A 13,110-nucleotide genomic window follows, 5' to 3' on the forward strand; every position below is an offset into this window, starting at 1 on the left:
CCACCTGTTGCTGCCCCATGTCAGGCTCAGGGTAATCCCCTGGCTCACGTCACTCGGGGGCGGTGGCTTGGGGCAGAGGCTGCAATGGAGGGCAGGGCAGAGCAGGTACGAGAAGGGGGAGAAGGGAGCAGGGACGGGGCTTGGTGGAAGCAGTGGAATGCGGGAGGAGTGGGAGAGGGGAAGAGGCAGGCGGGGCGGAGCCTGTGGCAGGGCAATTCCTCCTGGCCCTGCACTCTGATTGGGCCGGCCCTACACACGAGAATCCGTCTGTATAATGAGATGAGATCCAGGGCAGACAAATGGGAAGTTCTTCAAAATCTCAGGCACAAATGCGGCAGGTGGACTAACTGGGGAGGCAGCTGAAAGGGGCCGGGGGTACAAACTAGCAGCGTGAGTCGTGTGCGGGGAGGGAACGGCGTTAGGAAGCAGCCTGGGCTGGGTTGGAGAGCAGCGACTGGGGCTAATTCATCACAATGTCGCTGCCCAGGGCGTGGGAGGGTGGTTAAAAAAACCAACCCAGAGAGAAAGTGCAGGCAGCCCACGGAGTTCAGAAGAAAAACATTCAGGCCACAAATGGATTAAAAACTCACCAACCGAAATAACTGTGAGCCCCAAATGCATGTTTACCGCTGTCCCGGCCACCTGAGCCTGGGAGGGGGAGGAGACAGCTTTTAGCAAGCCCCTTTCTCTCAGCACATCCCCCAATGGGTTGTGGGGAATAGAGACCACCTGGCATCTGGTCCTGGCTTACCGAGACAGTTCCTGTCTTTCTCCTCTCCCATGCTCCTGGGACTATTTCCTTGCTAGCCCTCTTCCTCCGTACATCCCTGTGTGTCTTTACTGGGCCTTCCAAAACCCTTATGGGGACTGTCCAGGTGGTGGGGTGGGCTGACCACTAGGCACTCTGCCCTCACGGGCATGTCACCTGCCACATTATCTGATCCTGGTTTGTCAAACTTATTCCTGCTTTCCAAGTGTTTAGTTGGGAAGGTGGGAACTGAATGTAAGCGGGGGAATGGTCCCACTATTGTGGGGAACTTTCCTGGCTTCTATACACCCCGGTGAAATGAACCAGCGAAAGGATCTGAGTCCCCGCTCCCACTTCCTTTACCCCACGGCTCCCTGATCCTGAGGGCTCCCCCTCCACTCTCCTGAGTAGCAGAGTCCTCGAAACCCCAACAAAGCTGGGCCCAGGTTTCCTGGGGCTTAATCCCTGACCTTGTAGTCACTAGGGGCAGGAGTTGGGGTGTCCCCACTCCGAGGTGCTCTCCTCACACTGCAGGCCTTCTTGGCCCAGTGATCACTTCATAAGGTTCAAAGCAAATACAATTTATTAAACATCAACTGATTAAAGAGAAAAGAATAAGAAAAAAATGAGAATGGTTAAATGAGAACACACAGCCCTGCTCTGTAGCACAGGGACATCAAAACAGCAGTCTGCAGAGTGTAAGGACAGTCCACAGTCTCTTCCTTAGAAGCCCTGGATATGCTGCAGGGGGCTGCAGGCTGGACACGCTTGGGGTATGTCTACACTACAATGTTAGTTCGAACTAACTTTAATAGGCGCTACACTAGCGCTCCGCTAGTTCGAATTTGAATCGAACTAGCAGAGCGCTTAGTTCGAACTAGGAAAACCTCATTTTACGAGGATTAAGCCTAGTTCGAACTTACTAGTTCGAATTAAGGGCTGTGTAGCCCCTTAATTCGAACTAGTGGGAGGCTAGCCCTCCCCAGCTTTCCCTGGTGGCCACTCTGGCCAACACCAGGGAAACTCCATTGCCCCCCTCCCGGCCCCGGACCCTTTAAAGGGGCACGGGCTGACTACGGTGCCCGTGCCAGGTGCAAGCCTGCCAGCACCCAGCCAGCAGACCCTGCACCTGGCACGGCACAGAGCCACCTACCCGATGTCCCCCAGCCCTCCCCCTCTTCGCGGGACCAGGCTGGCGGCTCCGGGGAGCTTGCCCGGGACTGCAAGAGGCGGGCACCTTTCTGGGCTAGTGCAGACATCGTGGACCTCGTCCACGATCTCCACACTAGGCACAGGAAAGTGGCCGTCTAGGGCAGGAGAGCTGCCAGCCTGGCCACCCAGGAGCAGGTGTGCATGAAAATCAAGGGGGTCCACTGAGACCCCCGACCCTGAGCCCTGAGCTTACAATGGCCGTCCTGGGTCAGACCAAAGGTCCATCTAGCCCAGTAGCCTGTCTGCCGACAGCGGCCAACCCTAGGGACCCTGGAGGGGATGGACCGAAGACAGTGACCAAGCCATTTGTCTCATGCCATCCCTCTCCAGCCTTCCACAAACAGAGGCCAGGGACACCACTCCTACCCCCTGGCTAAGACTACTCCATGGACCCAACCTCCATGACTTGATCTCACTTCCCTTTAAACTCTGTTCTAGTTGTAGCCTTCACAGCCTCCTGCAGCAAGGAGTTCCACAGGTTAACTATTTGCTTTGGCAAGAGGAACTTTCTCTTACTACTTTGAAGCCTGATACCCATTCCTTTCCTTTGGTGTCCTCTAGTCCTTCTTTATGGGAACTCAGGAAGAACTTTTCTGGATGCACCCTCTCCACCCAACCCCTGCTTTTAGAGACCTCTATCCTGTCCCCGCTCCTTCTCCTCTTTTCTAAGCTGAATAGTCCCAGTCTCTGTAGCCTCTCTTCATCTGGGACCTGTTCCCAACCCCTGATCATTGTAGTTGCCCTCCCCACTCCCAGCCTTTCTCTTCCCCTCTCCCACCTTCTTTTCCCAGTCTCCCCCAGTTTTGTTCAATAAAGACAGAGTCAACGTTGGAAGACACGTTATCTTTATTTTGTACATCAAGAAAAGGGGCTAGGGAAGGGTAAGTGGAAGGAGGTGAGGGAGAAATGGGGTACGAGCCCCCGATGGGGAGGACTAGGCTGGCTCTGTGGGCTTCTGGGGGTGGAAGCTCTCTTGCAGTCCCCCAATTGCCCCCTCTCCCCAGATGGCAGCCTGCGGCAAGTGCAGCCGGGCTGATGGCCGAGTGCTGTGATGTGCCCAGTTTGGGCACTCCGGGCACTCCAAGCCAGGACTGGTTTTCAAGCGGGGCACCCCTGAGAACTGTCTGTCCGGGGTGGGGGTCGGGTCCCTTTAAGTGCAGCCCTCGGCTAGCCTGAGACAGCATCTCCACGCTCTAAGTCCTCCTCTGATGCCCTGCCGGCACTGCTTCCGGCCATCCTTAACTTCGGTTCAGGGTCCACTCAATGTGGACATGCTAGTTCGAATAAGCAAAATGCTAATTCGAACTAGTTTTTAGTTCTAGACGCGTTAGTTCGAATTAGCTTAGTTGGAATTAACTAATTCGAACTAAGTTAGTTCGAACTAGCGCTGTAGTGTAGACATACCCTTGCTCTGGCAGTGACCACACAGCCTCAAGCTCTAAGTGGCCAGACCCCTCTCCCAGTCCAGAGCCTCTCCCCACACTTTGCAGGTCCCAGTAGCTCACCACACCCAGCTGCAGGCTGTGCTGCTTGGCCAGTCTCCAGCTCCTTGCGTTGCTTCTCTGTTCCTTTTGGCTCTCTGAGCACTGCCAGTCTGCTGCTCAACACAGGGTCTGCGCTCCTTGAGCTGTGTATACCTGGCTCTGCAGCTGCAAAACTTCTGCACACAGCTTGCACTCCGTGGGCTCTCTCTCAGCTCTCTCCTTGCTCAGAGAGACCCAGAACAATCCCAGTTCACAGGGAGGACGGGGCCTGGCCTCTCCCCTTCCTCACTGGCCTGTCCAACCTGTCAATCAGGCTGAGCTGGAGTGTTGGCAGCTTTCCATTGTCTCTGGGGTCTGTCAGTCTCATGGACCCTTCCCCTTCTGAAACTAGGAGCTGGCAAACCAAAAAACTCCCACAGGGTTTTAGTAACGGGGAACAGTCCGCTTACATGAAGGAGTTGTGCTTGGGATAAAGCCAGAATTGGCAGAGATCTGCCTTTGAGTGGCAACAAGCCAGCAGCCAGGATGGGTGGACGGATGCTCTGCTGGGAGATAATACGTCCTGTTCTAGACTGTTTGAATTCACTGGTCTCTCTCTCTCTCTCTCTCCCCCTCTTCCCTACCGCACCATTGCTGGCTGCTCCATTTCCCTCTCCATGCAGGCCGGAGCAAGGAGGTGTTCAATTACAACCTCCCACGCCAGTGCATCCGCGAATACTTCCCCACGCGCAAGTGCTTTGTGTTTGACCGGCCAGCCAGCAACAGGGACATGAAGCAGCTGGAGTCGCTCCCTGACAGCGCCCTGCAGCCTGAGTTCCTGAAGCAGAGCCGCAGATTCTGCCAGTACGTTCTCCAGGAGTCGAGGGTGAAGACGCTGAAAGGAGGCCACCCCGTCACCGGGCCAAGTGAGTCATGAGCGGGAACTAGCAAACCAGGGGAATGTCTGTGCAGCCGGGCTGCCCCCTCCCCAGGATAAGGCCGGGAGAGCAGGTCCTCAGGCTCCAGGGACTGACGCGAGGGTAGAATGATCCTTTCAGTCCCTAATGCCACCTCTCAGCTCCATCGGCCGGTGTCCGAGTGCCTGTTAGTCAGTTTCCAAGCTGAGGGAATTTACTGGGAGTGGAGAGCAGCACTCTAAGCCTCCCCCTCCCCCCAGCGCCTGGAGCAGAGGGGCCCAGAGAGCAGCCAGACGCTTTGAACAGCCTGGGGCTGCTCTGAATCTGGTGGCTGCTATGAGCCTGGGGCCCTGATGGGGTGGTCCACAGATTGAACTGGGCAGCCCGCGGGCCAGATCCAGTGGCTTGGGGGCCAGATCCAGCCCATGACCTGACCTTCCCGCCCAGTCCCCATGGAAAGCCCTGCGGTGCTCCGGCTGCAGGATGTAGCGAGTCCGGTGAAGATGCTCCATGGGGCCGGGGGAGAGCGCGTCCGTCAGCCCAATAACTCCCCTTCTGCGCTTAGGTGGGTGCAGCTCCCCTCGCCCAGGGCAGTGAAACTTACACAGAACCAACTGGGTGTGGCCCAGGCCTAGGTGGGCGACAAGGGAGACGGGCAAATGCAGCCAGGCAAGGGGGGAGCCCGAGGAAACAAGACACAAGGAATTTCCATCCCTTCCTCACCATTCACCTGCTGCCCCGTCCCTCCTGTCCTCCCTCGCCCCCTGGGAGCTGCCCTGCTCCTCTCTCTGGATTTCCCTGGTCTCTTCCCGTCCCCCTTCTCAGCTGGTCACCTGTCCGCCCCCCCCCCCCCCGCACCACCTTCAGTGTAAGCCAGGCTTTTCGCCGTCTCCTTCCTAGCTGCCCCCCCGTACTTCATACCACTCAGAGGCTTTGCCACCGAGCACCGTGAAGCCATCTGGCCAGAGCTCCTGTGTAGCACAGGCTGGAGCAATTCAGCCTGTCGTTGCAGCTCCCACCTGGGGTGTTTGGCGGATCTGACAGATGGAGCCCCTGAGTCTTGTCGCAAACAGAAGGGCTGGTGAGTGGATCCCAAGGGAGCAGTTTTCTCCACCCACTTAGCCCCGGTGCCAACAGCTTTACCAGGGGCCGGGGAACGGTGCATCAGGGCCAAACTCCCCAACCAGGAATCCCTCCCCCACCTCGCAAGGCAGGGTGTCGGAGAAGGGGACGTACGTGCTGGGTTTAGGTTCCATATGTTACATCCAGATTTGCAATTAGCCCGAGAAGCGGCCCAGGCGGTGCCCTGAGTTCAGAGAGCAGCTGCACTGATGTATCTGAGGGTCCAGTGTTCACCTGTCCTGGGTGATTCCTGCAGAGCAGCTTCCTGTTGCCATTTCCAGGGTAATTAAGTGACAAACCAGTTTCCTGGGACGAGTCCCCCCCAGAAACAACATTTGGCAAAGTCAGCGCATCTTTCCAATGCTCTTGTCCCAGACTGTGACTCTGATCCTCCCCAATCCGATCTCACCGCTCAGCACAGGAGTGACTGCCGGGGACAGAAAAAGGGGGCACCAGTCAGGTGACTGCCCTCCCCATGTGACTCCTCCCCTTGCACCCCAGGCCAGGGGAGGGAGGGGCAAACCCCCTTCACCCATGCCCTACCCCTCATCTTCCCACCTCACCTACCCCCACTTCACCCCTTCCCCAAGGCCCCAGCCTTGCTCTGCTCCCTGCTCTGAGCCACCCAGGGGCTTGGGCCCCATGGGCTGCTGGATCGTTGCCCCCTCCCTTCCAACATTCAGGAGGGACATGTGGCATCTCCCCCCCACCTCCCCCTGACTCAGCGACTCGCTCAGCGGGTGCAGGGACTCATGGCCCTTTGGCCACTGATGTCAAGGGAGAAGGGAGCAGCGTGGGCCAAGCTGATTGGCCCAAGAGAGTCACGTGGGCTGGTGCAGAGCAGAGGGGTGCGGCCGACACAAGGGGCTTCCCAAGCCAACATGCCCCAGTAAACGTGACACATGGGGGGGGGACGTGCTGAGAACCGGGCACCTGGTGAGTCACAACCCAGCCCTTGGCAGGTCATGGAGACGGTTTGGGCCCGTCCCCATCTCTCCAGCTGCATCCTGCAGAGGCTGCTGGGGAGAGTCGCCCTCCCCTGGGACCGGCACTTCTGAATAAAAAGCAACAAGGGAAAGTGCCAAAGGCCACGTGTGGACTTGGTCTGCACTTCAAAGACAGGTTCCACCCCTCCAAGGGAGTTAGACTCCTTCCTCCTCCCTGGTGCACCCAGCTCATCTCCCTGCCCCGCAGTGCTGTCCAGGACACCAGGCAATGGGGATAGGGCAGGGGTGGGCTATAGGTGGCCTCAGACCAGACCTGGATCTCCAGGTGCAACACGTCCCACAGCTCCCATTGGCTGGGAACAGTGAACTGTGGCCAAGAGGAGCTTCCGGCAGCTGTCCCTGCAGACTTGCAGGTAAATAAACACCTGGGGGCCTGCCAGGGGGTAATGCCGACAAACCTCGTCTGGCCTGTGGGCCACTTGAGCTCCAGAGGGCAGGGCGCAGGGACAGCGCTGGCTCTGAGGGGCCGGGCTCACTCCTGGGGGTTGGACGTCAGAGGGACAGGAGCTGCCACCGGCATCAGCCCCCCAGTGATGTGTCTGTGGGAACTACTCAGCCAGGCAGGGAAGGGCCCAGGGCCAGTGCAGAGCTGGGGCCAGGCCCTCACGGGAGTCTCTGGGAATTCTCCTAACGCCCCTCCCCTGCTCTCCCCCAGTGTTTGGCCTCTTAGCCCAGAGCTACGTGGAGACCATCATGAGCGGGAAGGTGCCCTGCCTGGATGAAGGAATAACCACCATTGTCACCAAGCAGAACGAGGCTGCGGTCAGGGAGGGGCTGGCTCTTTATGACGCCCAGATGGAGGAACAGGTCACGTTCCCGGCGGAGGTGGCCGCGCTGTCTGAGGCACATGGGGCGTGCGAGAGGGCAGCCCTGCAGCTGTTCATGCAGCAGTCCTTCAAGGATGAGGGTCAGAAGTACCAGGAGCAGCTGTTGGTAAGTGTATGGGCCCTGCACGTCCCCCTGCCTTGGACCTGGCCCTGGCTTGACATGGGGGCTGGGCCCAGCCCTGGCCCAGGCAAGACCCCAGGGGTTTGGATGCCGGCTCTGGGAGCAAGCCGGAGACACGGGCCCTCGGCTCAAGAGCGGGTGCTTGGGTGGCACTTGAACTGGCTGATACTAAAGCCACCAGCCCAGGCCCTGGGGCTGACGTTCAGCCCAGCCTTGCTCCTGCTGATCCGGCTGCGTTTGCCCCTGGCCGGGAAAGCAACGAACGTGGCCCCAAACTCACTGCAGGGTCAGTGACCCTGGGGTGCAGTGAGGTGCTGCCATGTTCCAGGATGGGCTGCCCCTGTGGGTATCTCAGAGTGAGAACACTGCCCCCAGGCGTGTCACACCGGCGCTGTCCAGCACGTCCCCGTTCCCACACACGGGCCGGTGGGAGGCTGTCAGCAGGTGACTGCCCCTCGCCTGAGGAACGAACAACTCGCAACCAACTCTCCAAGCATCTCCCTGTGCGCTGCCTGGGCAGGTGGGCGAGAAATCTGCACGTTCATGTTCCCACAACTCCCCTGAGTCTGGAGCCGTTGCTCCCATTTCTGACCAACTGTCTGTCTCCTGAGTCTTACCAGCCTGGCTGTCCACTGGATAAAGACAGACAACCACCCCCCTGTGTGCTGCTCCCCATTCAGAGCCACAGGGAAGATGGCCCCAGACCTAGAAAGAAAGGCATGCTGGCACTAGGGATAATCCAACCATCCTCCAGCCCCTGGGCCTCTCCGGTGTTGCTGGTCCCCAAGAAGGATGGGTCGATCCAATTCTGTGGGAACTATCGAAAGCTCAGCACCATCCCTGTGTCAGATGCCTCCCCCGTGCCTAGTCCTGAGGAGCTCCTAAACAAGCTGGGGGGAGTTGGCTACCTCATCATCCTGCACCTCACCAAGGGTGATTGGCAGGTGCAGCTGGACCCAGGTGTCAGGGTGAAATTGGTGTTTATCACCCTGGTGGGGATCCAGGAGTTCCTGGTCCTGCCCTTCGGCCTCAAGGGGGTGCCAGCCACCTTCCCATGCCTGAGGACCAGGGGCTGTGGGGGATGGAGTGTTGTTATGCTTAAACAAAGCACACAAGATCTTTTATATGGGAAAAGGCAGTACGCTGCATTTATTGAGTACAACAGCAGCATATGCTTTTCAGCCACTCACACACACAAACGCACACACACAGTCCCACCAGACGATGTTATAGTTACCAGTCCAGAGTCTGGATCAATCTAGTGGTCAGCCAGATCGATCACAGAGGGGAGCCGGGCTTTGTCGGTCACGATCTGATGGTCTCCTGGAGTTGGTGGCAAGGCGAACCCAAAGTCCCATAGCAAGGCACCCTGCTTTTATAATCCTTTTCTCTGTTGAAGTCTATGGATTTCACTGTGTCAGTCTTTTACCAGCTGCTGCTTATCTTTTGATGTTGACATTCCAAATATCTCTGAGGGTATGTCTACACTTCAGCACTAATTCAAACTAAATTAATTCGATTAGTTAATTCGAACTAAGCTAATTCGAACTAGTGCATCTAGACCTAAAAACTAGTTCTAATTAGCATTTTAGAGGCCAAACATGGCACATGCTGTGCAGGTCACAACAGCAGATCTATCACCATCCAAACCTGCCTTCCGTCTGAGAGATTCCTCAGATGTTTTTAAATGCCTCCTTGAAGGGCAGAAGAAAAAAGAAAAATCCAAGGAAAAGAGCACCAGACACTATGGGGCTCCCCCAGGGTGAACTCCCAGGCAAACTCCCCAGTTCTCTGCTCTCTGTGATCGCTCTGGCTGTCTTTTTATAAGGCTGAGGCTAGGCCTGGCAAAATTCCTTGCCTCTAGTGCAGTCAGCCCCTGCAGACTCACCTGGAACAAAGCACTCCCAGTTCACACTGTTCTAACTTTCCCACTGCTGCACTTTTAAACGGCTGGACACACAGTCACACAACTGCTCACAGACAAACACTTGGATACTCACCCCACCAGCTCACAGCACAGCCCCCCAAAAGCCGCACTTTCCTGAGCTCCTCTCAGACGTTTCCCAGGCAAACTCCCCTGTTGGCGGCTGCCCTGTTCTACCTGCCGACTGAGAGTCACGACTGGCTACGTATGGGGGGCAGGGCCACTGACTCCCCACCCCTCGGTGACACCCAACACCCGTGAGCAGTCGCTAAGGAACCCCCGGTGTCTAGGGGCTAGTCCGGTTGTCTAGTTACTAGGTAGTGTTGTTCTGTTAAAGGTCTGAGTGTCCTCAAGGGAATTCCCAACATGAATGTTCCCCGGAGGCAGGACAGGGGCAAATCGCAGGCTGAGACCCAGCATCTCCACAAGGGTCTCAGGCTGTGGGACCAGGGCACGAGTGTGACCGGCGGGGCTGCACCGAGTGCCAAAGGGCCTGAGAGCTCACAGGGTCGGGTGCCCGGCGGCAGCTCAGGGCTCAGTGGGATTTTCAAACGTTTCAGCGGGTTGGCACCGAATTCCCACGGACAGTCCCAGCGAGGGTTGGGCGGGAGGGACAGGTCCCCGGGGACGTTCTGTTTCTAAAAGCCACTGACATCAGTAAATCACCCAGGCCAGCTCCACCCGGACACTGCCCGGCCCCGGGTCAGACGCTGGGCCCTGCTGGGGGGGGGACGTCTCCTGAGCACACGGGCACTAGCACGCTGGGCAGGGCAGAAATGCAGCCCCCCCCCCACTCACCGCTCTCTCCCCGTCACTCCCCAGACGGCGATAAATGAACATTACAGCGCTGTGCTGGGCAGGAACCAAACCGCGTCCCAGGAGACCTGCCAGGCCCTGCTCTCCCAGCTCTCAGCCGACGTGGAGAGGAAGCTCAGTGAGCGGGTTTACATGCAGCCTGGCGGGTACCAGCTGTACGTGACTGACCAGAAACAAGTGCAGGAGAGTTTCCAGAGGGCGCCCAACAAAGGAGTCATGGTGAGCACTGGGCAGGGCTGTGGAGTTAGTCGGGACACAGCTGGGCGCTGCCCGTTGTTATCTGCCCACACACTGTGGCCTGTGAGAGCATCAGGCCTGGCTGTGAACACTCCTAGCACTCCCAGCATCTGTTGCCAACTCCACAGAGCAGGAAGCCACCAGAGAAACCCTGACAAGTCACTAAGTCCAGGGCCAGCCCACAACATTTTGGCACCTGAGACAAGGAGCTCAAATGACACCACCATGGCCCCTCACTTGGGCCAAAACTTTGAAAGGTCCCAATTCTGCCTCTTCCTGTTCTACTCCTCTCCTGGGACTGCTCTGCTGCCTCCATACGCACCAGCACAGACACAATTGTCTACACTCTGGGTCCTAATGGCTCCTCCCACCCACAGTCTGGCACCTGAGGCAGCCGCCTCAGTTCGCCTCATGGTAGGGCCAGCCCTGACTAGGTGTCTCTATTTGAGCCTCCAATGTGTGTCAAGTGTCACTACACACAATTCCCACAGAACACAACCGAGAGTTGTATGTAACACACCCCGAGGGTGGTTCGTTTTCATTATGAACGTGAAATGAAAGAACGCGCCATAGAGCTCCTCTAGGTGCTAATCACTGAAAACACTTTTGACGGGAAGTTGTCGTCCAAACAGTATTTGTCATAGCGGGTTTCAGGGCCTATTGGAGCATGTTCTGGCAAGGGAGCGCAGGCAGGGGCTTGGCCCAAGGGGCTGTGAATGGGAGAAAGGGTTTGACTCAGATTCATGGTTAGCCTGGATCCAGCCCCAGGGGCTTAGGGCTCCCCCCCAGCATTGGGGGGCCTGTGCTGGAGCTCCAGTCCCTGCTGCCTCCCATCTGACTGATTTTTTTCTGGGGGTCAGTGGCCCCTCCCCAGAAAAGGTTCCCACCCTTGGTGTAGGGGAGGGGTGCGCAACCTTTTTTGATCTGTGTCCCCCATGCTGCAGTGGCTGCCAACTGCTGAGCCCAGCCCCTGGCAGGCAGGATCTAAGCACCGCGACCCCCCAGGAAGACATCCACGACCCCCTTAGGGGTCACGACCCACGAGTTTCACACCAGTGGTGTAGGGGAGGGGTGAAAAGCCAGGACTTATGGGGACAGGAGGCTGGAAGAGGGGAGGACACAACTGCCCAGGGGGAGAAGTGATGCTCTGCTGTGGGGCTGGAGGTTATTAGGGTATGTCTACACTACCCCGCTAGTTCGAACTAGGAGGGTAGTGTAGACATACCCTTACTCGGTGCCCAGCAGTGAGCTGGAGGAGAAGCGTGTGGGGGGGAATTAAACACTTTGCTGAGGCCAGTGGGCTTTGGAGAGAGCAGCGCAGTAGCCAGGGCCTGTTTCACCCCCAATGTTTTCTTCTTCCCTGGGCCACAGTAGGCAGCCACCCATAGTAATGCAGGGAAAGATGAATAACGGTGGGGACAGGATTGGGAAGGCAGGTTAACTGGGGAAGAGAATCACGGGAAAGGTTCCCTCTAAGCCAGGGGTCTCCAACCTTTTTAAGCACAAGGGCACTTTTTGAATTTAAGTGCAATCCAAGATCTACCTCAAATATAAAAACCCTTTGTCCCGCCTCTTTCCCAGCCCTGCTCACTCCATCCTCCCTCTCTTCCCCCTCCTCCCCCGCTTTCATCAGGCAGGGGCAGCGGGTTTGGCTGCAGGCGCTGGTCTTGGATGAAGGGATCTGGAGTGTGAGGGGGGCTCTGAGCTGCTCTTGGGGCAGGCGGTTGGGATGGAGGAAGGGTTCTAGGTGCAGGCTCTGAAATGGTGTTTGGATGTAGGGGTGCTCAGGGCTTGGGGGAGGGGGTTCATGACTGAGGTAGGGTTTCAGGATGTGGGCTCCAGCCGGGCCCTGCGTACCTCAGGTAGCTTCTGGTTGGTGGTGCAGTGGGGCTAAGACAGGCTCACCCCTGCCCTGGCCATGGATCGCTCCCTAAAGCAGCCAGCAAACTCCATCCCAAGCCCTGTTGTGCCCCCTCTCTGCTCTGTGGAGAAAGGATACAGAGTGGGAGGGGGCACCTTGACATCAGCACCCTCCTCTCCCTCCCCTGCCCTGCACAGCTAGCAGGAGGCTCCCCAGCTCCAAGGCAAAGGGATGGAGTTGAGCAGCAGTGAGGGGAGGGGCAGCTTGATAGGCTCTTGAGCACCTGTCAGAGGCTCCAAGATTTACCAGTGGATCCCGAATTACTGGTTGGTGACCTGCCCCCTCGTCCCCAGGCGGAGCAGGTGCTGCAGCAGTTCATGGACAGCAAGAAGGCGGAAGCAGCCTCCATTCTCCGGGCCGACAAAAAGCTGTCAGAGGTGGAAAAGCAGCAGGCAGGTAAGTCTCTGGGGAAGGGTTTTAAGCAAGTTTCTTTGTGTTTTTCAATCATTTCAACAACAACAACAACAACCCTCACTCCCTATGCAGAGCTGTGGCTGGGAATCCATGGCCACCCAGTCTCAGGGGTGTCCCTACACCATTGTCAGTCTCCCATTTCCGGGTTGTGCTTTGGGAGCTACAGGGGCTGCTCAGTTGCTCTGCCGAAGCTGTTCCACATTGTTCACCCGTTAGGCTGTCTGGAGAGGCTCACGACTGTGAGCGCTGGTCTCTGGGAGACTGTCAGACACACGCGGGTGCGGGGTCGTAGAGTTCAACTTCCCCTCGTCAGTAACAACCGTGCATCCCTGGGTCCCTCCCCCAGTCTCACCACAGTCACAGGCTGCCCCTGAAACGCCC

General features: G+C 57.6%; 1 protein-coding gene across 1 annotated transcript in view; it reads left to right on the top strand.

Moving 5' to 3' along the window:
* Positions 1-13,110, top strand: part of LOC142819584 (guanylate-binding protein 3-like) — a 49,546-nt gene that overhangs the window by 20,641 nt on the left and 15,795 nt on the right. Inside the window, exons 6-9 of the mRNA XM_089772586.1 lie at positions 4,107-4,349; positions 7,125-7,402; positions 10,164-10,376; positions 12,609-12,711. Coding sequence (XP_089628712.1) covers positions 4,107-4,349; positions 7,125-7,402; positions 10,164-10,376; positions 12,609-12,711 — 837 coding nt within the window. The remainder of the gene's footprint in view (positions 1-4,106; positions 4,350-7,124; positions 7,403-10,163; positions 10,377-12,608; positions 12,712-13,110) is intronic.

This window comes from Pelodiscus sinensis, chromosome 22 (assembly GCF_052426305.1).
Source record: "Pelodiscus sinensis isolate ZL-2025 chromosome 22, ASM5242630v1, whole genome shotgun sequence".
NCBI lineage: Eukaryota > Metazoa > Chordata > Testudines > Trionychidae > Pelodiscus > Pelodiscus sinensis.